Source organism: Tamandua tetradactyla, chromosome 7 (assembly GCF_023851605.1).
Source record: "Tamandua tetradactyla isolate mTamTet1 chromosome 7, mTamTet1.pri, whole genome shotgun sequence".
NCBI classification, from domain to species: Eukaryota; Metazoa; Chordata; class Mammalia; order Pilosa; family Myrmecophagidae; genus Tamandua; species Tamandua tetradactyla.
In genome coordinates, this window is record NC_135333.1 from 73,526,018 (window position 1) to 73,553,522 (window position 27,505).

The 27,505-nt window shown below is 34.7% G+C and overlaps 2 protein-coding genes across 10 annotated transcripts; one reads left to right on the plus strand and one right to left on the minus strand.

The window, feature by feature from the left end:
• The first annotated feature begins 228 nt into the window (after positions 1 to 228).
• Positions 229 to 27,505, plus strand: SMIM10L1 (small integral membrane protein 10 like 1). Of its 9 annotated transcripts, XM_077170060.1 has the most exons (6): positions 229 to 1,325; positions 2,558 to 4,214; positions 9,619 to 9,782; positions 11,932 to 12,051; positions 19,721 to 19,811; positions 24,769 to 27,505. In XM_077170060.1, exon 1 carries the CDS (start codon positions 431 to 433, stop codon positions 635 to 637), a length of 207 nt encoding a protein of 68 aa, XP_077026175.1. In that variant the 5' UTR covers positions 229 to 430; the 3' UTR covers positions 638 to 1,325; positions 2,558 to 4,214; positions 9,619 to 9,782; positions 11,932 to 12,051; positions 19,721 to 19,811; positions 24,769 to 27,505. The 9 variants fall into 9 exon arrangements, with proteins under 9 accessions (XP_077026175.1, XP_077026177.1, XP_077026176.1 ...); XM_077170062.1 differs by lacking the exon at positions 9,619 to 9,782; XM_077170061.1 differs by lacking the exon at positions 2,558 to 4,214.
• On the minus strand, positions 8,318 to 9,944 carry TAS2R42 (taste 2 receptor member 42). Its single transcript, XM_077170059.1, has one exon. It carries the CDS (start codon positions 9,415 to 9,417, stop codon positions 8,479 to 8,481), a length of 939 nt encoding a protein of 312 aa, XP_077026174.1. The 5' UTR covers positions 9,418 to 9,944; the 3' UTR covers positions 8,318 to 8,478.

Here is a 27,505-nt window from a genome sequence, read left to right on the forward strand (position 1 = left end):
TTCATATAACAGACAAATCTGGGTTTTAATCCAGGCTTTGCCTTTTACAAACAGCGTGCACAAGCGCAAACTGAAATTTTCATTTTCCGTCCTTTCTCCATTTTAAAGTGTAACTAACATGGGTACGGATGCTCATATGTTATACGAATAACATACGTAAAACATGTACATAAATAACGGATCCAGAGGTACCACGTTAAACTCTACGCGATAAATTATGAAAGGCAGAGACCGGAAGAGGCGGGCGCCAAACGCCGTGCCGGCCTCGAGCGCTGCCGGGAAGGAAGCAGCCAAGCGGGAGGCGAAGTTCTGGGCCCCGCAGCAGCGTAGCTCCAGCCTCTCCTTGTCCCAGCTACACGTCGGCGACTCGCGGAGCGCCAGCTCGGCGAAACCCGGCTCCAGGTGCCAAGCGAGCGACTACGCCACGTCCATGCTCACGGCGGCGGCTTCCTCGGCCTTGGCCGTCAGGGCTCCGGGTCTGACCCCGGCCTCCGGCTCCTACGAAGTCTTCTGCAAGGGACTCTCCCGCACCCTGCTTGCCTTCTTCGACTTGGCCTGGCAGCTACGCATGAACTTCCCATACTTCTACATCGCGGGCTCCGTGATCCTCAACATCCGCTTGCAGGTTCACTTTTAGAGCCCTGATTAAATAGCCGGCATGGTTGCGGACCCACCCAGAGCCCGCGGCTGAGTGGAGCTGCCAGCGGGAAGATCCGCAGTCTCGCGAGATTCCCATCGATTCCCGGAGGCCTTTCTCCGTGGACCGTTACGGTTTGCTTGCTGGGACCGGAAAGGAGATTACCGTTTCTGAAGGTAGAGAATTTAAATTAAGACCCACGGAAATATTAAAGAAGGCATGCAACGCTAAAATAAAAACAGGAGACACTTAAGGATTTGACAAAGGCACAGTGTGCATTATAAAAAAGGGAGGCTTTTTAGAAAATTTTTTTTACGAATGCAACAAACTCATGGCCTATACCTTAAGGAAACCAGTACACTTCAGGAATTTTGGATTGGATTGTAAGCAATACGATGAATGTGAAAGAAAATGAGGAGATAAGGTTATGATGTGGTAGCACATATTTCTTCATTCCACGAGAGTAAACATCGACAATCCGGTGAAAAAAAAAACTTAACAGGAAATGCGTTATCCAAATACCAAGCAGGGTAAAATGCTGCGGGACTTCTAACAGTTGTGAGACTGTGAGGAAGTAAACTCTGTTTCGTTGAAACTTGTTTCAAAGGCAATGTCAAGAGAGAAGGAGATGCAGTCATAGTACAAAACTTGGCAGTTAAATGAATTACATTTAAATAATCATAATAATGTAAGTGCTGTTTATGGTTTTCATCTTTTAAGGGAATACTCAATTATGGTTACAAGGTAGAATGCAAATGTTATCAGCTTTGTTAATGTAAAAAAGTAGGGTAGGCAGATGGGGATATTGAAGGGGGAGGAGAAAAAGTAAATGGAAAGATGGTAGTGTCCTTATAAACTGGGAAATTAGGAGGTACTGTGTGTTGTTGAAGGGGAAAAAGACGTGTTTTATAATTTAAAGGATAGCCACAAAGTCTAAAGTAGTATATATATATATATATATATTAAAGAGGAAGGAGAGTTAGAGAAGTCAACAGGCAAGTGCTTAAACCTGGAGCGTTCAGGTGGGATGGCCCCAAAAGAAAAATTGAGTATTTTATGCATTTGTATGTACAAATAAGCTGTTTTTTAGGTTTTCAAGGAGTTTGGAGGGGAATTGATGGGTATATTTAAAACACGAAGAAAGCAAAACTGAAGCAATTGTAAAACCCAGTAAAAGTTAAAACTTGTTAGGGAACTATACTTTCTTAAGTTTTTATACAGACTTCAGCTATGAATAATACTGGTCATATAAAGTCAGTAATTATTTTGTAAACACTGAATACTGATTGAACAAGAAATGATTATATGACATTGGGGGAATGAAAGGGGGAAGAGATGTGCATGTAATTGGGGAGTGTTTATCAAAATTTAATATTAAAAAATGTCCAAAAAAAAAGGCAATATAAACATGGTATTTAGAAAAATGGAGGTAACTCCAGTAAGAAATATCTAAGATAAACGTCGTTGTCTCTGGAGAAAGGAAATCAGGAGTAGGTAGGAAAAAAGCAGAGGAACTCTATTTCACTACCAGTCTAATGGTAGTATCCTATTTTTTAAACTATATGTACTTCTTTGAGTAAAGTTAATTTAAATAAATTTTATTTTTTAAAAACTCCCCAGATAATTGAAAGTGTGCATCACTTGTTAAGATCCACTAGATTGAATTTTTAAACCAGACAGGCCTCTGTTAAAATACAAACTAGTTTTGTGGTCTCAGGTGAGTCCATTTATTTTCCTAAACTTTGGTTTCTTAAACTGTTGAATAAGCGTAAAAATACCCACCTTGAAAGGTCCATCTGAGATTTATAAAAAATCTTAGTGCTGGATATATACACAATAAGCATTATGTTTTGTAAAAGTGTGTCACATTAAGATGTGAATAAAACTTAAAACTCATATATGGAAAGCTTGCTTTTTCAGTACTGAAATCTGAGATGGGAATGGAGGGCACCTGCAGGAAGATTTTAGGTAAGACATTTGAGCTAGAAGAGCTAGAATTTCCCCAGGTAAAGATTTTAAATAGTTACAATGTTTTGTATTCCAATAATTGTGTCTAACAAACAAGCATACTCTAGGGTTTTAATTGAATAAGTGCTCCCTCCAGCACCCTGTTTGGCTTTGGGTAATTGCTACTCCTGCTCTGTTCATTGTAGGGATAGAGCCAAACTCTTACTGAGCACAATCTCCTCTTCTACCTTCTCAACCCTTTCCTGCCTGGCCTGTGGATATTCTAACCATGTTTTAAGGCTAGAGCTTAGATGTCACTTTTTTCCCATTAATTTTTTCACAGATTCCCCTGACCAAATTAGACCTCACTTCATTTAATCTATCTAAAGGCTGTGTTAATATCAATTTATGGCATTTTTCATAGGCTGCTTTATTTTTGCCTAATAGTGCATTGATTATCTTTTTTTTTTTTGTCTTTTTAATCACAGTTTCCAAGAAGATAGATTACCTGGACTGTAATATCTCCCTGTGATAATTGCACATTGTGCAGTTACCAAGGGTGCAAGAGCCAGAACTTTTTAGCCTAAAATATTAGAAATGTGATTCTAATATTTTATGTGATTCAATTGAAATAATTTGGTTCAATTAATGAAATAATACCAAGGGATTTAACAATGAAGGTCATCACTATCTCTTAGAGGTACTAATGTCCCAGTTTGTAAGGAGAATGTGGCTGCTATTAGCCCTGGGATGTGAGATGTAATAAGGAAGCTCCATTCAGGTGGCTACTGAAAATGTGTTTCCTTCAACCTTCCGCTCCTAGTCAGTCATTTATTACACTTAAAAAAAAAAAAAAAAAAACAAAGTCACTATAGTGAACTTATTTATCATTTCCTTTCCTCCAACTATATTGGAAGCTCTGTGAGGGAAGATAATATATCTTTTTTTTTTTTACATGGACAGGCACCGGGAAACAAACCCGGGTCCTCGGGCATGGCAGGCAAGCATTCTTACCTGCTGAGCCACCGTGGCCCGCCCAAGATAATATATCTTATCCAATTTTACAGCATATGATATTAGCAAATATACAGTAGGAACTAAATAAAAAACTCCATGATGTACCCTTTATGCTTCACAATTGCTTTTAAATGTAGATTTATTTTTCCTCCTATATGGTGCAACTCAAAAGTTTCCCAAGGAAAAAGACAATATTTTTGCCCAGTTGCTCTAAATGAACCATTATTAAGCTACTTATTATTATGATTCACAAAAAATTTAATTCCTATTAGCCCCTGTCCAGGTCACTTTCTGAAGCCAAGGATTTGTTCATTTACTTCTCTGACCCCAAGCATGGAACATTACCTAATGCAGAGTGATAATAAATATTTGTTCAGTGGATGACAGTTTTGTTGGCTATTATATGGAGTCAGCAGTCAGTAAAGGAAAGAGAAAATATATTTGCCTTGGCATTAAGGTGATCTTCATTGCACATTAATTGAGCTTCCAGGCCATTGAGAATATTGATTGACCAAGAGACCCCTGAAGCATGAAGAAGCTTTAGCATGATTAAGACCAAAGAAGGAAAAAAAACTGGTTTATGAAGTGTTGCTGCTAAAAATGTTGGAGAATGGTGACTATATGTTTTTATAGTTTATTGTAACTATAAAAGGAAAATAATGGTTATAATAATATATATAACCTAAAGATTAGGGAAGAAAGAATTTTTTTTTAATTCAAGGTAAAAACTTGTGTGATTACTTGACTTAAAGAGTATGTGGTACTTTCTATAATTATCATGCGTACCCTCTGGGGGAGATATTTTTATTGTAGTTTTCAGATGAGAAAACATATTTAGAAAGGTTAAGTAACTTTCCCAAGGTTATGGTAACTGGTCAAACTACAATTGAATCTCATGTCTATCCTTAGAGATATATTTGAGGAGGGGTTCAATCTTTTAAAATATGTAGGTGATTCTACATAATCCTGTTTCTTTTCTCAAATTCCAAAACAGAAGTATTACCTGGTATAATTATTCAGAACTCTTTGTTAGGATATAAATATTAAATATGATTTGATATGAAAATTCAAGTGTTCTCTACTGCCTGAAGTCATTTTAGCCTTTTTTAAAATTTTTTTCTTTTCTGGAAGATACATGCAGGGAAAGAGAGAAAAGGATGGAAGGGAAATTCTTTCTTTCCCTCCACATAGTACTGATTAGGTCATTATAAACTTTGAAGGTATAGCTATCGCTATACTGAGGACAACATTTCATTACAAAATTTTACAGCCTGATTTTAATAGAAGCTTTTCCTGGTGAAGTATCAACAGCATGTGATAGAGTCAAGAAGAAAATGGAGCATATACGTGGAGACATAAAGGGAATGGGAAGTTGAGGAATATAGGGACAAAAGGAAAGAGGAAAATCCTTGTGCCAGAAATTTTGAACCTGGAAAGTAGTCTGAAATGTAAGTGGACCAGGCAAGAATTTTTAGCATTCCTAACAATCGTTTTGGATTGTCGTATCAGTCTGTAACCTGGATTACCAAGTATTTGGGAACTCTGTTCCAATTTTGACAAGAATCATAGATAGCCTTTTGCCCAGACAGAATATCACCACATCAGGTCTCATCAATCTTTCCCAGCTGAAGTCAAGCCCTCCACACCTGCACTTTGCACAAATACAGACCTCAGCAATGCCCTTGGGGACAACTGAAGACCCAAAGGACATTCCTGAAAGGAAGACACTATGGAATTCTTAGTAGCTTAATTGCAGAACATCTTGTTGGCACCTGTGCCAATTCCTTCTTCGATGAGAGCTGTTCAGTGAGCGTTAGAAAATCTTGACTATCCTATTTATGGATTTCAAACACCAAATATGTGGATTTATTCACAGAAGGTAGTGGAGTACTTCAGTGAACAAGAGGAAATGGAGGTAGAGTATGCTTTTTTCATGAACCAAAATGAAAATAAATCATGAGAGGGCAGAAGTCACTAATGAAATACTGTACTCAGAATGTGTTGTCTTTGAAATCATTAGCACAGATACAAAGATTAGGTCCAGCAGATTAAAAAACAAAAGAATGTTCAATGTAGAAAAAAGAAGCTGTTTTTCAAGAGGCCACTTTAGCTTTTTAAATGATAGGAAGAAAACTTTAAAAATATCTCAAACTGAAGTCAAAGCCTTAAATATAATTGTAAAAGTCTTAAAATTCAGAGTCCTATGAAAGGGAAATGAGGTTACTTCAATAGGGACACCATGCCTTTGTCGTCTGATGCTTCATCCACATTAGTGTCACTCCAAAATGGCTAAAATTGAAAATAGCCCAACTGTCTGCTAGGATTTGATCCATAAAATATTGTATAACTTTTTTTAAAAATTGATCAAACTAAATATGATGTATTTTTTAATTGAAGTTTATTCTCAGTGATCCAGCATAGGTCATAGATTACAATAGATAGTATTAATCATTGTCACAGGTCAGTGGACTGTGGATATATGGGTTTTGTAGATGACCACCTAATTTCTGTACTTCCATTAAGGAAATCCCTCTCTCAGAGGACATGAGATTTCATCAAGAGCAACAAACCAACTGAAGCATCAGGGATTCAACATTGTGACTTAGTCTCTGAGATATGTATTGATTGAAACATTTCAACCATGACATTTTCTTTCAAAAAAGTTGAAGACAACATGGCTTGGACATGCTGAAATATCTTTTCATCTTAAATTTGGTCATAATCCTATTTTGGCCCGTAGGAACATGTTATTTGCATCTTTCTCATAAATGGTACAGGCAGACTAGGAAAAAAAAATCATTAAACTACAAAAAAAGTTTTTTTGGGGGGGAAATTGATTAAAATAAACATTGTCAGTTATTTTCTTTTCCCAATAATTTTTTCTTCTAATAGGATACAATTTTCTCCAGACTACATAAGAATTAGCTATGGATGTCATAATAGTGACTTGTTGGATCGTGACAAAGGCCTCCAACACAGGCTGTTCTATGGAAAGTGAAAGAGCTTAATTTTAAAATGACATTAAATAGGGAAAATTCAAAAACCCAGTAACCCCGGCTTCTGACCCTGGCATCATCTTTAGTCATTTTCTAAGCTTCTGTCAACAGCAGTGGCTCTCTGTTCCTTATAGCTCCATCTCTAAGATTTCTACATGAAAAGTGAGAACTTAATCTTAATGATACATAATTATTTCATTTTTTTTATTTAAAAGAAGTAACCCTAAAATGTAAATCTAAAAACTAAATATGCTTAGCATCTTCTAATGAATGCAGAGTAGTCTTTAACTGAAAGGGGTAAATTCTAAACCAAATTATCCCCAGTATCTAAACCTAAATACAGCCAGTTTGATTTTAATTTCACCTTTTCTAAGGCAAGATAATGATGACAATTGTTAGGAAATTTCTTAACAATGTTCACGAAATGTGAATGCAGTTTTTTTTAATCAATCTCTATGTAGATTTGGATATGCATTTATCACAACACTAATCATCAAATAATCATCATCATAGATACATGCGAGCAGCACTCCTCAGCACAGATGCGATCTCAGCAGTTTTTTTAGAATAGGAACTCACTTGAAAAAGGCTTCATAACTCATAAATTCTTCCCAGCATTACATTTGACCTATTGCTCTATCAAAATTAACTTGCAACCCACATATTTTCAGTATTTATTTTATATATAATATGTTTTTGTTTTATATTTTGTTGCTCCCATCAAAAGAGTATAGTGATTATAAACCTTAACAACTATTTCTTTATTACTGATAATTTTTATATGTTTACATTTATAATTTCTAAAAATTACCATATTACAAACTATTATATTCAAAATTGTGATATTATCAGCAAGCACAATTTTACCACCTGCTCACCTTAGGGTTGTTTACATTTTCAGCTACTTCATTTTATTACAGAAGTCAAACCAGCACTATATATACACATAAAATGTCTACAATGTACATAAATACATGGCTTTCTTTTGTAAACTCTCTGTTCTTATCCTTGGTAAGTTGGTTATATTTGTTTTCTTTGACAGGACACTAGTAGTCATGGCTGACACACGCACACAAACTACATACAAACTCAGTGCCAAATGTGATTTTAACCCTTGCACAGTGGAACTATAAGAATTATTAGGCATTTTGAGATAATACTCGTTATTATGACATTTATATTATAAATTTAGCAATTTACAAAACAACTAATTTCTGCCTTTATGAAAATGAACTTTTTAATTCCTTAAACTAGAAATTAATGAAATAAAGTTTCTCAGAAATCTAAAATGTTTATAATTTTGGATTGTAGTTTCCTGTGTGTTTTGTTAATTTAATTTATCTTTATCTTATTCTCCAAAGCATGTGCCTATTCTAACTTGGATTCCTAATGATAAAATGTCCTTTTGTTCTAAAAGTTGGTTTAAAAAGTTATGTCTGTCATTTAAAATGTCAACATTTTTATTCCTTGATTTATTTTTCATTTATTCTGCAAATGTACTACCTACTCTAGCATGGCTAATATAATCATTTCTAAACAATCAAATATGTTCACATCCTCAAATGTAAAAATAATTTCATCTTTACCAGCACATATAAAATGAATACATGTTGAGTTATATATTTGTATTCTTATTGTCTCAAATATTTTCTCGTTACTAGCAAATATTTATAATGACGGTACTTGCTTTAAAAAATCCAACATGATGTATGCTGGCTGTGTGACTAAATTGTTAGTTTAACCTCATTGTAGGGGAAATTTCAGTGTTGCACAGTAATGCCTGAAACAATCCAGTGAGAGAAACAGAAGTTAAAATTGATGTACAAAGGCTTCTCATTATTTTAATTCCTCTGGAATAAAGAAACTTCTGGAGAAGTCCATCTATGAAGATAAAGGTTTTGCTCTTTTCATGTGGCCCTTACGAAGCCACAGTAGTTTTAAGGCAGTCTGTCTCAGCTTGCTGTTTTCCAGAATTAGGAGAAATGAGTGGCCCGAAGGAAAAACAATTATTAATAACATCATAAATAAATTTGCCTGATGTTTCTGGAATATAAAGAAAATCCAACCTACTGTTTGAGTGGAAAAGCTGTGAACTATGAAGAGGAGAATGAAAGATGTCACCATTTTCATGGCCCTTTTGTGTGCCTCTGTGCTGAGGTCCCTAGAACCCGTAGAGTTGAGCTGCAGATTCTTGGTGTGCCTCTTCAAGGAGAGATATAAAAGGACCAGTGAGATCAGGGACAGAAGGAAAGGAACTAAATAGGTGATATTGAAAGCAATCAAGCTATTATAATACAGAATTTTATTTATATCTGAAGACCAAGTTGAGTTTCTTTCATTTGTTATATAGACATCAATCAAGAAACCATTAAATGAACTCTCAAATAGATTGAAAAGCAATATAAACAGAGACCCCAGTAGAAGCACTAGTAGCACTTGGCTAATTCTCAGCTTCAGCCAGATGAAGCAGGAGTGGGAGAAATTGGCTATTTTAAGGAAGTAGAAAACACATAAACAGGTGGCAAACCAAGTAGCTAGGTGATTGGTCAGTGTCCAAAAAATACTAATAAACATCCTTGTTTTATGAGTGGCATGTAGATGTGGCCATATCGGTAATGTAAAGGAATCAAAACATACTATCCAAAGATAACTCATTCTGGTGATAGCCAAGCAGGTGAGGATGCAGTCAACTGATGAGATCTTTTGGCTCTTGACCCAGTCAATGCAGTTAACTAATCCAATGAATCCATTCCCCAACATTCCTATTAGGAATTCTCCAGTTACCAGTATCAGGAAGGTATTTTCTAGTCCAGATGGCATTTCTGCAGAAAGAAATCCAAAAAGCTAATTTGGTGTTTCACTGATGTTTTTGCTGTCAAAAAAATTCCAGAATAATATCCAATATGATGCTTTTAACTTTTGAATTAAAAATGCAAAAATGACTCAAAGTTCATCACACTTATCTTTGTGAAAGATCTTTTTGGGTTTTTTTGTTTGTTTGTTTCTTTGTTTCAATTCCAGCCTTAAGTCCGAAGTACACGTAAGGAGATCCAACCTCAGGTCTTAATGAAAAATTTTAACGATATTTTCAATGAGCTGCTGATTTCCAAACAAGACTGTAAATCTTGCCCACTCATCACTGGCACTGGTAGCAATTTTCCACTTGTGGTAACATCTGACATGAGGTATGCAAATGGGAGAGAGACTTCTTTACATTGATTTGTAGTTTCCTTCTCACCTGAAGTTCAATATCATTTGGAATCAAGTATCTTCTTTAATAAAATTTTCTAAAAATAATCACTAAAACAGGCATTATTAATTTAATGAAAACCACAGTATTTCAGTAAGCAACCTCAAATAAGTAATTACTATTGAATGAGACAAAAGTTAGACCAAAATGCAATTGGAAATACAGAAGGGCGCTACAAAATCCTATTTTCATGAAGTTAGTGACAATTGGCTTGGGTCTTGAAGCTTTTTAGTATTTCTTGAAGAAACAAAGGGGGAAGTGATTTTCAAGAATAATATCAAAAATGAAAAGATACAAAATCATTCCTCCATCTGAGCCATTTTTCTTAATCCCTGACCTTTGTTTTCGATAAATTACTAGCTATTCGAAACTGAATGTACTATTCTCAAAAGGCGAAAAAAAATAGCCCAAGAGTGGGGAAGAGAACCAGGGAAGTTCTCTATATCATTAATTCTCTTGGAAAAATTCTCTGTATCAAAGGAAATTCATTCACAATAAAATATATTTTAGCTTGCTTTTTATTTCAGCAAACAGGTAACTTCATAGAGTGGTTTTCAACCTTGCTTGCACATTAGAATTACCTGGGAAGCGTTAAAAAAAATTGATTAATGCCTGTGAACCATCCCCAAGGGTTTTTATTTGATTGGATTGAGGTTCACTGTAGGCATTCCTTTAGAGCTCCTTGATCTCTGCTTTGCAATTCCTCTCAAACGCAGGCAAAATCTTTCTACCCTAAAGCTGCAAATCTATGAAGATTCTCAAAGGGCAAGACAGGATTCTGCCCACTTGACCTCGGACAATGTGCTCCCTGGTCAGTCAGTTCTGGCACTGGTTGACAAATAACCTTAGCAACCCTGTAAGCTCTACAAGGTGATACATTTTTCTTCTCGGATCTATTTACAGTGCCTCAGAAAGGGCCTGACAGATATAGTACGTCCTCAGTAGTTGTTAAGTAGATGGGCACTAACATAGTTGGTAATCCTACTGAAAGCACAAAATAAAGTGAATAAGAACCACATTGTGAAGCACTAGTGTTAGAGTAAGAAAAGAAAGTAACTCCTTAACTACATAAAGTTTTAAAACTTATGTAAGAATTCATGAAAAATTTCTGAAGTAATGCACTGCTCTGTAGTCTCCCTAGTTTATTCCAGAAGTCATACAGATTATAATAACCTATAGCACTCTGGATAGGGGGCCTTTGAACTTTTCTTCTTGAAGGGGAATTATGTCCAGCCCAGGGAGTTGGAGACAGGTAGAAAATTCTAGACCTGGAAGTAGGGGGGCACAAGATGGCCTAGAGATTACTGTTAAGAAATGCTCTGAAGCAGTAGTGAATGGTGCCTCAGAAGAGGACTCCATTGGTAGGCATGGTTTAGCTGTGGCAAAAAAACAAGTTCAGTTAATCAGGAGATACTTAGTCATTAAAGGCAGCTTGAGTTCATAGTGACATGATGAAGAAACTCTAATATAAAAGATACAAAAACAAAAACCATAAGTTCCATATGCTTTGAGTTGTTTGCAAAAACTGAAGTTAATGACATTTAAAAAATCTTTGTAACTACGGATCTTTCTCAGCTCCTGGGTTGAACTGCCTTTATATGCTTCACTCTTCAAATGGTTATGTTATAATAGTTTTATTGTGTGTATAAATACAAGGTATTTTATTATAAAATGTTAGGGCAGATAATTAATTAAATTTACATATGTGCTACAATAAGGAGGCAGATTAGTTAGTATAAATTTATAGTGAAACTGAAATTGAAATCAGAAAATTTCTGAACATTGTAAAGGTGATTCAACTGCAGCTCTTAAGTGCTCCTTCATTAATATTACTATTATAGTTGCCTCTTTCCTTAGTCTCTCCTACCGTGGCCCACATTTAATAGTCTCAGAGTAGCCAGCAACAAATGCTCTTTTATCTGTGATGCTATCAGTAATGACCATTTCCATTTACTCACAGTGAAAGAAATAATCACCTGGTTCTTTTTGAATCATGGCTTGGAATATATCCACATTAAACTGAACAGTAGCTCCTTTGATATTCACTAAATTAAATTAATGGCCTTTGTGTTTTCTGTTTAAAGGGATCTGAATTCAGCATTTCCTTGGCTGAACCCCAGCCCAAGAAGCAATCAACTGGGGCCAGATCCCAGAAGAAATATTCATCTTTCATACATGGCAGAAATTTACCTACATATATGGAGGTAATGCCAGCTTAATCATTGTTAGACATGAATATTCCTTTCAAATATCATTGTATATTTTTGTTTGTTTTATCAGGTCCCTTTAATTCTTGGATCTGAGGACCATACGTTTTTTCTTCAAAATCCTTACAGGGCAAACTTATTTCCACTGGCTCTTCCTTATGACAAACTTGAGACAGATCCTGTCTAACTTACTAATGCATATCCCCAAACTGGCAAGCATTAGTCTTATGCTAAAATAGAAATGGTAGAGCTTTGACTTAGCTTTCTGAGATGGTGCCTATATTGATGAAGGGAAAAGAAGTATGAACTGAAAAGCTGCAGTTTATGAAACTGGATTTGGTCTGAAAGGAGATAAAAAGAATTTCCTATTTATGTTTCTCAAATTCATCAAACACATCTTGTAAAGATTGGTCTAAGAGTCCCGAATAGAACATAGTTTACTTATGTAACATATCAAGTATCTTTAATAAAGGAATTGGAGTTACTGTGTGATGATGCAAACATCACTTAAAATATGTCCTGGTCTGTAAACCTATAACTTATTTATTAACAATTTATATTTAAAACAAAACAATAAAAAAATATGGTCCTGACTCAGAAGAGATGGCATATAATCAAGCTTTGGGTAAGAAAAAACATAAACCAAGAGGGAGCAGATTAACCACCTGAGACATTGAGAAAATAGGCATGCCTCTTTATCAGAATTCAGCATTGGTATGGGTTTCTATCTGATAATACACATTCCATAGGACACAAGAAACATGCCTTGACTTGCCTGATTTATGTTTTATCAGATCCTTAAGCCATAGTTCTGAATTCAGAGATAAGCAATAAAAACAGGTTGTTTCTTCTCTATAAATCAAGTGTGGACAAATTGAAATAAGCAATCGTTACACTCAAATTCTAAAAAGGAACATTTATTTGGTCAGACAGGGGCAAGTACTGACAAGAAAGCAGAGAAAATTTCGCTCTTACCTCGACACTTTTGTCCCAGTGTAGAATATAATTTTGTCCGTCTTTTCTATCCAGGTTGCATGGGTCTGGCAATGGATGTGTGGTAATGGCTTTTCTTGAATTGTGGTTTGGCTGCTGCTGAGTCCCTAACAAAAGCTCTTGTGGGGAAAAAGGAGATGCTTTTTCATATTTGCAAATTCCATTGCATTGATTGTAATAACCTCAACTAATGGCCAGACTTCTCTTACTAGTCCTTTGCTGTACTTCTGTTCTCAGAAATAGAGCCCTTTTCCCTATAGTTCTGTCTCCCTAAGGCTACTACATAAATATGGACTTACTCCCAATAAGACACTTTTTAATTTGCCCATAAAGTCCACTTGTTAAAAGCAAGGGCTGTCCATAAGTTGGCTTATTTTATCTTGCTCACCAAAGAAAAGTTTAGAAACACTAAAAACTATATTTTTTTCTTATTATCTTGTAGAGAGCATGAGGTTAACTTTAAGACAATTACACAAAATATATTCTGAAACAAAATAAACTATATCTGAATCTAAATGCACTCATATTGATTTTAACATTGCCTTTTACCAAGGCAAGATAATGACAATCTTTGGTAAAATACTCTTTTAGTTTGCAACATAATGTATGCACAATGTATTTTGTAAAATGTAAATTACTAGGTAAAATAGACACTATATTTCTTATTATTAAAACCATTGCCACCATCAACATCATTATTATTGATACATGGAAGCACTGCATAGCACAGATATTCTTGCTGTTCAGTTTTCTATCTGGACAGGGGAGGGGGCATGCTACCATTTTGCACTAAGACGTTATAATTTTAACATCATTCCCAGCTCTGGGTCATAGCCCTAGAAAAGTGTAGTGCGCTCATCTATGACTCCATCAAGATTTATTTACAACCCAATTATTGTCATTTAATTCTAACTTTTTTGTTTCTTTGCTCTAACAATCTATAAAATGGAGAAAAAATAAATCCTAAAGCAGAATTCTTCCTCATTTTAAAAAAATTTTATCATATATACATGTATAGCATCTGTACATTATCATTTCTACCATCATATTCAAAACTTTTATAGTGAAATTTCCCTACTCTTAAACTTTCAATTTATTGTTACCTTTTCTAAATTTAGTTTGAGTCAAAATGTATATATATATATGTGTGTGTGTGTATATATATATATTTATATATATGGTCACTAAAACATGCATTGTTCAAAATTTACATTAAACGTGTCATTCTCTTATATACTTTGATTTCTGTGCCTTTCCTGTTGACCTTATTTATTTCTCTAAGAACTAGTGATCAGATTGCAACAAAATGTATATGCACAAACACACAAATACAATTAATTTCAAAATGTGATTATGATCTTTTTGTAGTAACAGTAGGAGTGTGATTTTGAATTAAGGGATGATTCTTCCATATATTTTAATTATGTTAAATAGCATAGAACTATGTCTCCTGACACTGAACATGCATATTGCAAACCCTGGAATTTAGCAAAATTAGTAAGTGTCTAGAAACATCAAAAATGTTTATGTTTGGAGGTTTCAAATTAAGATTAGCTTTACACATGTGTGTTTCCAGTTTACAGTTAAAGATTATTTTTTGCTGAATACTGTATTCTTATTCTCATATAAACGTCTTATTCCCTTGTTACCAACCAGACCTCTAACAAAGATACAATACTTTTTCATTAAAAGGAAAAGTTGGGCCTTTAGACTACAAAGTTGCGTTCTTCTCATCTTAAGATTTTAGTTCCTCAATTAACTTTTCTATCGTCATTTTATAAATCTTCCACCTACTCAAGATTATTACTTGATTTCTAAAGAATTACATGCTTCACACACATACATGTGAATTACAATTATATCCCACTTTTGCTAATTAAATTAAATATATATAATTGAAAGAATAGTTGAGATTACAAAATATTGGTAATGAGTGCTCTGAAAAATGATTCCTATAAGAATTTATTGACTGTGTATAATGGAAGAAAATTATATTGGCTGACCCTGTGTGAATATCGTCAAAGACAGTCTGTCTTAGGGAAAATGTCAGTGATGCTCAACAATACTTAAAGGAAACCGGTAGGAGGCAAAAAAAAAAGGTGAAAATGATCCTCAAAGACTTATCAAGGTATTTGCCCTTAGAAATATAAGACTCTGGAAAATCTATGAAGCTAAAGAATTTGCTCTTTTCAGTGGCTTTTAAGATGCCACAGGACTCTCAAGGTGGCCCAACTCTGCTCTTTTCCCAGATTTAGAATAAATGAGTGCCTGAGGGAAAGATAGCTAATGTTAACATATCAAATGTTATGACCTCGGTGGGCAGTGGTGGCACAGTGCCAGAGTTCTTGCCTGCCATGCTGGAGACCCAGGTTCGATTTCCAGTGCCTGCCCATGTATTTAAAAAAAAAAAAAAAAAGTACAAATGTTGTGACCATGTGGTTTGGAACCATAGGGGATGTCTAATTTGCCACTTGAGTAGGAAACAAAATGAACTATGAAGAGGCAGAGGAAAAATATCACTTATCATGATGCTTTTTTGGGCCTCTGCTGTGTGTGGTCCCTAAAGCCCAGGAGTTGAGCTGCAAACTCTTGGTGTATATCTCAGCAGGGACAGAAATAAAAGGAGCAAAAAGACCAGGGACAGAACAATCAGGATGAAATATGTCAACCTTTGAAGAATCAGATTTTTGACAAAGTTTTGGCTTTGTCTAAATATGAAATCAGATTATGGGCAGGCCATGGTGGCTCAGCAGGCAGAGTTCTCGCCTGCCATGCTGGAGACCCGGGTTCGATTCCCAGTGCCTGCTCATGAAAAAAAAAATAAAAATCAGGTTACTTTCATCCACTATATAGCCATTCCACCAGAGATCATTAACCATTTCTAGCAACAAAAAGCCAAATATCAGAAAAAAAACAAAATATGAGAAGCACATGAACGATTCTGTTCATTGGCGCATTTCAGCTAGAGGGAAAGCAGGTAGAAGTAGGTCATCTTAAAAAAACAGAAAATACTTAGGCAAGTGGTAAACCAACTAGTCAACTGATTAAGCATATTAGCAAATTTTGCTGGTTTATAAGTGGCATAAAAACATTACCATAAAAACAATTATAAATAAATAAATGAATCAAGCAGTGACAAAGCAGATGACTGGTTCTAGAGATGGGCCAATCAGGTGATGAAATCAGTTGAGGACCTTTTAGTTCTGTACCCATTGAGAGCAGTTCACCAGTTCAGTGAACTCATTCCCCAACATCCCAGTTATGAATTCTGCTATTGCTAACATCAAAAGATTCTATCCAGTGCTGAGAACATTTCCTTACGAAGAAAACTAGATTTCTAATACCATTTCTCATTCATAAATTTGCAGTCACTCTTGTAGAATAACATGCATGTCTGATACTTTTCTTCATTGCTTTTATTGCAAGTCCAGTCTTAATTAGAATCTCCTGCTGTTAGATTTAGTCTTGTAAATATTTAAGGAAACCCTTCTCTTTGCTTTTACTGTGATTCCAACCTGAATCCAGAAAGATCTGCTTTGGAGTGCAACCTCACATAGCATCATGAAAGCATTTTTATTTCTTTGAACAAGATACCACTTTCTATTAAGCAGTTTGTGTGTTCATTTATTGTTGGCACAGTCTGAAATTTTCCACTAAAGCTTGTGATTAAAAGGTCAAAATCAAGTATATGAACATGCAAATATGAACAAGATTCTTTTTCACTTATTTGTACTTTCCTTCTCACCTGAAATACTATACCATTTGGACCCAGATATCTTTGTTGTTTTTAATAGAAAGTTCTAGAAATAATCTAAATAATTTAGTTTTTCAATAAATATGTGAGTACCTGCTGATGTGTTACACCTTTGTGCAAATGCAAAAGGTTGCTATAAAAAGAAAGCATTAGGAAGTCAATAAAATAATAAAAAGACATAAGGAAACAATGAGGCAGAGTAAAAAAAATGTGATGTGAAAAGAGAAAAGGTAGATACACACACTACTATGGGGGAGGTAGAGGAGTTATGACATTTGCCAAGAATCTTGAAGATATTTAGGATTTCATGAAGAAATTGGAAAACATTTGTACTGATAGAATAGTATTGGAAAGGACCTCAAAATCCAGACTACTTTTCTGATGGTAAAGCTCTTATGTCTGATAATTTACTGGTTATTTCGATCTGGATATTTCTTTAGTATACATAAATTAAGTACATAAATATTTCCTAATCTTGCCTTTTTATCTTTCTATTTATTTTTATTTATTTATGTATGTATTTGTTTATGTAGTGAGAGGCATAATGCTGTTAATTTAAAAGCCTTAGTAGATAGGAAGGAATCTATGATTCAGATGAAACAGGGTACTAATAAACAGAAGTATCTGTTCTGCATTCCAGTGACTATAATTTTGACAAAAGCCATCAATGCATGAGAACTGAATTCTGAGTTTCAAACTTTTGGTGTATTTGCCAGCAGATACTCTATTGTTAGAATTCAGAGATAAATAGTTGCCAGACACATCCAAAAAATTAATGAAATCTTTCATGCACATGACTGCAATGCCTTTCAATTAACTTCTATTACTTTTTTAAAAAGTGTTTATTTCAAGAACAATGTTGCGTAATAGCGTTAGGTTGTTTTGCAGAAATTAAAAATTTGTAATTTAGGACAAGTATTTTTAAGTCATAGAAAGAAAATAAAGAACAATAGAGGAACATATTGTATAGGGGCAAGGCTGAATGAAAATAAAGGAATATATTAGAATGTTAGAAGAATGATAGCTTTGAGTAGGTTAATATCAAGAAATGGAAATACATGGCTATGAGAAGCATTTAGGAGGATGAATCTCAAGGCTTGATGATCAATTTGGGGACAAGAAAAAGGAGAAGGAGTAAAACATGACATCCATGCTTTTGCTTTTGTATCTGGATACATGGGGTATCATGACCTGAGCAAAACACTGTAGGAAGAGCAGGTTTAGGAATCCTAAAGGAGGAGAAAGAGGAAAAGTTGGAAGGTGATGAATTGAACATCTGTTAAGTCATGCAAGCAGAAAGAGAATAGACATTTCAGTATTTGTGTCTGCAGCTTAGAAAAATAATTTGAACCATAAGTGGAGAATTGGGGATCATCAGCACATGCTTGAGAGGTAATGGGCTCCAAGAGCCTTGAGGAATACCAGAAGACAGATAAACCAAAAAGAATACCTAAAAAATAGTTGGAGGAGAGAAATCAAATGACTAGGGTTCCAAAGCAACCTAGAACAGAGTGTTATAAGAAGGAAATCATCTATGCTTCGTAATACTGATGAGAGGTCATTTACAAACTGGACTAGACACTATTGTAGTTTCTTTGGCTGCTGAAGCAAAAATCATGAAATGGGTCCACTTAAACAATTTATTTGCTCACAAGTTTGAGGTTAGGAAAAAGGTACAAATCATCATCAAGACAATGCTTTCTCCCCAAAGAGCTGGCATTCTGGAGTCTGCTGCCCGTGTTCCTTGGGCCTTAGTTTGTCACATGGCAAAGCATGTGGTGTTGTTTCCTGCTCTCCCTTCTCTTCCAAGTTCCATTGATGTTCAGTTTCTGCCTGCTCTGTCTGTGACTTTGTCTCTCACTGAATTTCATCTTACCTATAAAGGGCTCCACTAATAGGATTAAGACCCATCCTGATTGAGATGGGCTACACCTTAACTGACATAACCTCATGGAAAGGTCCGGCTTACAATTGGATTCACACCACAAGAATGGGTTAACCATTCAGTCCCCTTGCTATATATGAATCACGAAACATTTTGCTAAAAAGTAGCACCTGACCACATAAAAATTGTTCTGCATGAAAAAAATTCATTTAAAAAAAATAACTAAATTTAACTGTATATAGATTGTATGACACAACCATAAAGCAAATGCTTTTATGTGTTAAATATGGCTCCCTGAGTAAAATAGAATACATGAGCCAATAGTAATTAAGCTCCTTCCCTTCTGCCTGTGAAGTAGAGAAAAGATAAATCAATGAGAGTAAATACCATTCCTCAACCTTTCCACCCACCCCTGGCCAAACATGCATAAACACACACACATGTACAACCTTATAGAAATGAGTCAGAAACAGAACAAAAGCAGATGGAGGTGGAAAGAGCTCTATTACACTGAGTATGACACAGTTGATGTTAAAACAATTCCATTAGAATGACAATATAAAATCTAACCTTTTTAAGCACAAAAATAAGGATCCAAAATACTTAAAGCATGGTCTATGTGGAATTCTTTAACATTATGTCAGCTTTAAGCTACCTCTATTCTAAGAGGAGACCTTCAGACTCGGACTTGAGCCAGAGGTGGGAAACTAGGTGCCTTTGGTCCCATTTTTTCTTTTTATTGGCACCAAGTACCCAATCTATGGGCTTTTTTTCAATGTGTATGGTATTGAGAATGCATATATGAATGAGTCCTGTGGGTAGGTTGGTATTATCAATATAAGCAGTCCATAAATCACTATATTACTCTACGGAATCTCAACATATATCTATACCTGCCTCTTAGCCATGGGGCACAGATGAGATCTATGGAGCTTGGTGTTGCTACTAGTTTTTTTTTTTTTAAATACTCTAAGTCCATGGTCATAAAAGTAATGAAGCATCACCTCTGAACTTGTTTTATTTTCAATTTTCAGAATTTGGTATTCTTTTTAAATCACGACCAGAATCATGGATACAAATTTGCCTGGAAAAGATGCAAAACAGTGGATCATCTCTAATTTGCAAGTAAGTAAATTCGATGTTAACCTGCTAAGCGTCATCACACCTGCAAAAAGCATTCTGTAACACTAGCTTTTTAAAAGCCACAAAATAGCTTCTACATTGATTAAAGGAACAGAAAAAAAATTTTTTAATAACTACACCCTTATCCCATACAACAGAGTTATTAGAAGAAAAGTCTGACTTGAAAAATTGGTCATAAGGAGAAGATCACTGTACAATTAAAAATCGTGGTAAAGAAATATGTACATGTTTATTCTACAGCTATTTGTTTAGAAATCAGACCATGAATTGTAAACTCCAACTTTGGCGAGAGACCAAATGCAGTGACAGGGCTTGGTGGCCGATTGATTCAGGAATTGTGTAAAGAGAAAGGAAGAGTCAGGAATGTCTCAGTTTTCTAGTTTGGATATGTTGCTGCCAATTAAAATAAAGAATACGAAGAAAAGAGAAGAAAGGGAGCAAAAGAAAGATGTTTTTTAAGTTTCAGACATGTTAAATTTTGAGATGTCTGAGGATTAACCTTATAGTAGTTTTTACCTTGAATTTTACCTTTACCTCTGCTTTACTTTTGTTTACTTTACCTAAAATATATGCCTCAAAATTCTCTTGCCACTTAATTCAAGTGTGTGTCATGAATAGAATAAGATAAGGATTTAAAGAAAAGCATTTTCTATCTTTAGTCAATAATGAAATCTAAATTGTTCACATTTTTTGTTATTTCTAATATACTTGGAATTTATTTTTGCTATCTTTTGAAGCTTTTGATTGGTATACCTTATGTTTATCTCTTTTTAAATATGCTGGTATATCAAATATGCTTTGTTTGCCTTTATCCTTAGAAATTTCTCACCTGTAGAATTAAGTTCCTCTTGATCTTTCTACTCTCAGACTTTTCCAGGGAAAATAGAAACAGATACAAATTTTCAAGGCTATCGCTGACCCATTTATCTTTTATTTACAGTTGCCTAGCCCATACAAACCACTCAAGTGAAAATCTATTCATTAAATCAGTAAATATTTACTGAATGCCTACTGATGCTAGCCACTCATCTAGGTTTGAGGAAAGAATGGTAGCAGGGCAGACACATTCTGCTTTTTGGAAGCTTGCAATGCAATGAGAGGGGAGACAGATATACCATGATTTCATTATAAACAAATATGATTATTTTGAAGAAAAGAAGTGATACTCTATAACCACACTGTACCCAAAAAAAACTTTACTTGGGTATCACTTGAACTGAAATGTTATGGATACATAGAGTTGATTTGTAAAACTGAGAAGAAAGAGTATTCTAAGTAGAGGAAATGGTGCAAATGTTCAATAGCGGAAACAAAATGGTTTCGTTTGTGAAATGGAAAGTTGGCCATTGTGGTTACAGTGCGAAGTAAGGGAGTGAGTGCCATGAAACAAGAATGAGATTCTTTGTCAGTGCCAGACCATGCAAAGCTATGTAAGTGATTTTGATGTTGATCATAAAACCATTGAAAAGATTATGAAAGTTTGAGCAAAAAGGTACATGAGAATAATTGGATTATTATAAGACTACTGCAGATGGAAATATTAGTGATCAATGAGAAGGAGAGGTATGGAGTATAGTATGTATGAGATTTTTCTTTTTTCTTTTTATTTCTTTTTCTGGAGTGATGCAAATGTTCGAAAAAATGATCATGGTGATGAATACACAATTATGCAATGATATTGTAAGTCATTGATTGTATACCATGTATGGAATGTATGTGTGTGAAGATTTCTCAATAAAAATATTTTGAAAAAAGTCTACTGCAGGGTGCACAGGTGGTACTGTGGTAGAATTCTTGCCTGCTATTCGGGAGATTGGGGTTCAGTTCCCTGCCCATGCATCCCAATCCCCTCCCTTCCCCCCCCCAAAAAAATAGACTACTGCAGCTGTAAGATTGGGAATGAATTGTAGGGTGATCAGAGTGAAAGTGACAGTATCCCAGGTAAATAATAGCTTCAATTGAGATGGTGGCTCAAGATAGAACATAATGGAAGATTTTTACTGATATAAACCTTTGATTAATCTTTTGATTGAGTTAAACCTTTGATGGAGTTTGTTTTTGATTTATGTAAACTTAAATTTGGAACTCATTTTAAAACAGATTAAACTGTTTTAGAATTAAACACCATTTTTCAGAAGCCAACCACGGCATAAAATAAACACATAGATACATACACATTTTTGTTTCTGTTACACCACAATAATAGACTAGATGGATTGTTATCAAATTTGGAGAGTATATTTGATATGATCTAACTTAATGTATAAGCATATCTTATGTGTAAGATATGTATAATTGTAGATTGCATTCTTTAAATCATCCATCAGCTTTTTTTTAGTCTCTTTCATCTAATAATAAATTTGATAGGAAATCTACATTTGTGTCTTTTATAAATTTTACTTATGCCCTAAAAAGCATATATCTAAATGGTCTATGTTGTTTTGTTTCCTGTATAAAGGTTCATAGTCTTAACAAATCACACCTTCCATCAGTATTCTTTTCCATGCAATTAACTGATTTTCATACTGGATTTTAGTTTAACATTAAAACTGCCACCCTTATGCTATATTATGTGCATGTTCCTAATATGTTTTTCTCCATCTCTCTTTTTTTTTTTTTTAGTGCTTTTCTATCATTTTGTTCCATCAGGAATATTTATTGCCGATTTATTTGATTATTTAGTCTTTATTTACATGTATCTCTATTTTAATGTTTCTTTTATGTAAATATAGGATATCTTGGCTTTATCTTCCCTACATTTTTTCTCTCCCCCTACCAAGTTTCATTTTCTTTTTCTTGATATTTCCACTCCATTCTGAGAGAGCTCTTTTGATTTGATCTTCAAATCACTAAGGCTAAGAACTGCATATGATTATCTTTAATAAAGTTCTGATGGTTCTTTGAAAGCAATTTGGTGTTCAAAGATGAAAAAGAATTTAGGTCGAAATTTTTAAGCCTGTGTTTGTGAAATTAGGGGTAACCTCTTTTTGCTGCTTTGAAACATTTTCTTTTAGTTGCCTCAGCAACCTCTGAAAAATTTTCTTCACCTTGTTCCCTATAATCAGGATAAATGACTGTTCTGAGGGATACATGGCCCAGATTATTCTGCCACACGGTACAGCTATTTTCATCTTGGGTATAAAATGGATTAAAGTGATAGGGAAATTCCCAAATAGTAGAGTAAGAGGAATAAGAAAGCAATCATATTGTTCATGACTCTCACCTGGGCCCCTGTGCATGAATCTCTGGAGACATATGCCAGGGGCTGCACCTGTCTAGTTTATCTCCCTGGGAGATAATTAACAAGGAATTTGAGATTAGAGAAACAATAAAGTGTATAGAAGATGCCAGGTTAATGAGAGTCTGGTCAACAATAAATTGAGTTTCATTCACGCTGACCTCCCAACTGGAGTTTCTCTTATATCAATGTAATCCAGAAATAATTTGACCTCTCAGTCAATGAAAGAAAGGATATATAGGAAAATAAGTATATCAGTAAAATAACAGTTTTTCTCTGGCTGTTAATCCTGAAGTTAATCCTGCAGCCAGAGAAAAATGGGATGGTAGAAGAGTATTACCATCAGCAAATAAAAAATACTGAGACATGAGCAAACCAGATATTTGATTATTTTGAAAGCAGTCTAAGGACATCTAGAATTTGGACTGTTTGAATTAGTTACTAATGGTATCTCTATCTGAATAATAAATCATTATAAGCATATCCAATAGCAACACCCATAACAAAACTATACTTGAAAGGATGAAATCAGTTAAATAGATGTTCTGGTTCTTGACAGTCAATTATAAAGTTGCTAGTTCAATCAATCCTGTCCACCAAAATTAGGAATTCCACTACTGTCATGGTATTGAAGATATTCTACATGGCCTTTGATATAGCTAAAGAGAGAAGGAACCACTTGAGTACCTTGCAAATCACTTGAGTTCCTTGCAAATCACTTGAGTTTGCAGTGAAACTCCTGAATAATGGATCGATTGATTTGCAAACAATTCATTGTAATTAATATATATACCTGTTTGATATTCATAAATTTGCCCTCCATCACTTTTACCACTCAGTCCTCAATCAAGAAGTACTTCTCTTCTGTTCCTAGAGCTCAGCGGGTTTCCAGCAGAAGCTCAGTGTATGATCCTGACATATACCATTACATAATGCTCTTCAATTATGTCTTCTGCATGTGATTTTGACTGAGAAGTTTTTTTTTTAACTAAAAATGCAAAAAACATAAAGAGTATATTTTGAAACTGTGCATACCCATCTCCAACTAATTTGGATGCCTAAAGCTAATGTATTGAGTAAGAGACTCCAGCAATTGTCTAAAACAAAGGCTATACATCATATCACTTAAAGTATGTAATGACACATTTTGTCAGTAAAGAAAATGCAACAGATTAAAAAATATTTTGGAAATGATTTATGGCTTGGAGCAATGTATATTCTTATTATGTAATGATTTATTCAGATAAATATTTCCCAAGAAAATATCCATATCAAAAATATATTGATTGAAAACCTATAATGTACCAGGCACTGTACTAGGCACATTTCAAAATCTCATATGTAGAAACTCTATTCTGCTAGTTCAGACATAGTACTTCAATCTGAGGTAGTGAAAATACATAATTAATAACTATTATTTTTGCAGTGCTTTCCTGTATATAAAACAATTTCCAGAGTATGTGAAAAAAAGTATATAATTAATTGAAACAATCACTAATTTTTAAAACTCATATCCAATCATAGCTGCAGCAAACCTGGGTCTGCAAAAAATATTTCCAATGTCTTGTAGGCATGGTGTATCAAAAGAAGAGGGAAGTGGAAATCTACTCTAGAGAGAGGAGTATTTTATTACATTATTTAGAATTGCAAATGTGTTCTGATAATAAAAAAAAATAAACTGACATTTGGCATTTGACTCAGGTGGTTTCCCGTAGAGGAACTGAACAATCTGCTGGTGTTACATCTGGAGGCATGGCTGGTGAACACGATCTTCAACCCAGACTTAGCCATAATTCTGAAAACGGAGTGGATGAGGCAGACCCCGCTGGTGGTAGACATTGTGGACACCAAGGGCCAAGCCAAAGTCACCATCTTTGATCAGGGCTAAGTACAGAATTGGATGAAGAGCATGTCTGGCATCCTTGTACTGGATATCCTGAGCTACAGGTGAGAAGATGAAACGACTTGAATAGTTCTTCAGAGTCCTTATATCAGGTCTCCAGACTCCACAGCATCATCCTATTGCTTTAAGACAGCATAGTATTGTCAGAGTATTCAGATCACAGCCCTGCTTCTGCTACTAAAGTTGAAGGAAAACAAGTATCCTTAAATTTCTGCATTCCATTCTCCTGTGTCTTAATGAATAGTAGTTTGTTTTGGTGCAAACATAAATTTGAAGCTCTTATAATAAAGAAATGGATTTCCTTGCTTTTTTTGTCCAATGACAAAACAAAAAAAGTAAACTGGCTTTTAGTGGATTGCATTACTATTTTTAAATTCTGTACAAACATGGACTCCTTTGTTGTTTGTGCCTGGACATACATCTCCCCCACTCCTACCCTTATGCTATAACACCCTTTTTACTGACACCACCCATATTATTAAAGCTGACTTTATATCTTTCATTGTGTTTAAAGATAGCAGTAGAGTATGGGGTAGTCATTAAGGCTGTTTATATAAGATCACTGCATGATTTCCAGAGCTAAGTTCAGATACAGAGTCCTACAAAGTAATAAGAATGCAAAATAAAAGCTAAAATTGAACTCACACTGCAAGCAAGGCACTGCCTTATCTCATTTAATCCTTACCGCAATCCTAGTGATGAAATTATTATCCCCATTTTATACATAAGGAAACTAAGGAACAGATTAATTAGTTTGCCCAAGTTCACACAACTAGTAAATTATACTGACTTCTAGTCAGGTGAATGCAGATGCATGGACCTCTAGAAAACCTAAGAATGTCTCCTTAAAATTTCCTTCATAATAAAAAAGATGAGTTAAAACCATACCAACACTGGAAACTGTATCAATCATATAATGGAACTGCGACCACTTTTGCTAGGCAAGTGGATAAAACAAGGTTAAGAAAATTGGCAGTAGATGGCATACCCAGGTAACCAGGACCCAAGTAGGAGTCAGCCATGGGAAACTCCAGAAGGCACTGATGGTGTTGGTTTGATGTGGTTTCAACAAGTTTGGGACACATCAGAAAGAGCAACACTTACTTCCTTTCATTTCTGTGATGCAGCAACAGGAGGACTCCAGTAGAAAGTTATGGAATTTCAGGGCTTTGCTTTTGATGTGGATTTCTATATTAAGCAGACAATTTAGCAAAGTTTAAGAGTCCACTTCTTAATGGTGGAGTTTATGTAAATACTTAGAAGTCCCTTAAGCAATATGAAGCTAAATTCCTAGCTCCTGCTCTCAACTTTCCACATGAGATGGTTTATCTACAAACAAGTAATCTACTCATGACCCTATCCTTCTGTACAGACAAAGGTAAAGTATTTTTGTAAGGCCCCTTATCAATCTCTGGCAAAAACAATTTAATTCCTACTTGATATTTAACACAAAGGCAGCATACTTCCTTCTTTTTCAGAGAAATACACTGATAAATAAAAATCCTTTCTTGAGGCCAGGTGATTTCTTCTGTAATTCAAGAGAAAGAGCCCTATGCTCCAAGAATTCATTGCTTAAGGAAATAGATGTGTGGCAAGAAAGATTTATGACAATTCTATCTTCATGTTTTCCATAATGGTCAGAAAAATACTGCCACTGTATTATAAAACAAAAAAGGGATGCAATGAGAAAACAACTGTCTTTGTAGAGATGAAAAAAAATGGTAGCATAATTTAAAATTAATACGGAGGCAGGAAAGAGTAAATTTGACATTACAAAAATTAAGATAACTGGGTGGTGCGATGATGGTTCAGTGACAGAATTCTCATCTGCCATGCCTGAGGCCTGGGTTCTATTCCCAGTGTCTGCCCATGCAAAAAGGAAAAAAAAATAGGATAACTGAGCTAGAAATCAAACATAACACACAGTTTTCTCAGTTCAACAAGGAAAAATGAAGGTTAAAATTAAGGTAAAGAAGGTAACAGAAGTAGAGAAGATAATAGCAGTAATAATGTTAACATAAATTTTATTTAACTTTCACTGTTTTCTATCACCTTATAAGTACCAAAATCACTTAATCTTCACATAATCCTGTTAGTTCAGGTACTCTATTATCACTAGTTTAGGGATGAGTGAACTGAGACTTAGAGATATTAAGCAGCTATCTGAAGTTGCTACAGTCAGGAACTAGAGAGAAATTTGAAATTAGTTCATGGATTTTAGAGCCCACATTAAATTAAATTTTTAGAGGGTGTCATCTTTTATATCTTAGTCGTAGATTTGCTCTATTTCGCCTATTTTATTGATACCAAAGCTATGAGAACACGAAAAAGAAAATCATAGAGTGACCACAATTCTAAAAATAAAATTTTTGTTTAGTCCTAAATAGTACACTAGCAAATTAATTTCAGCACCCAAAGTGTAATACTAATGGTAATGGTTTCACAGACGTGTACATATCTTAAAACATAAATTGCATACTTTAAATATATGCAATTATGTCATTATATCTCAATAAAGCTATGTTTTTAAAAATA

Bases quoted from the DNA above. Each gene is read 5' to 3' on its own strand.
- SMIM10L1 (XM_077170060.1), top strand. From the start codon at position 431: ATGCTCACGGCGGCGGCTTCCTCGGCCTTGGCCGTCAGGGCTCCGGGT.
- TAS2R42 (XM_077170059.1), bottom strand. From the start codon at position 9,417: ATGCCATCTGGACTAGAAAATACCTTCCTGATACTGGTAACTGGAGAA.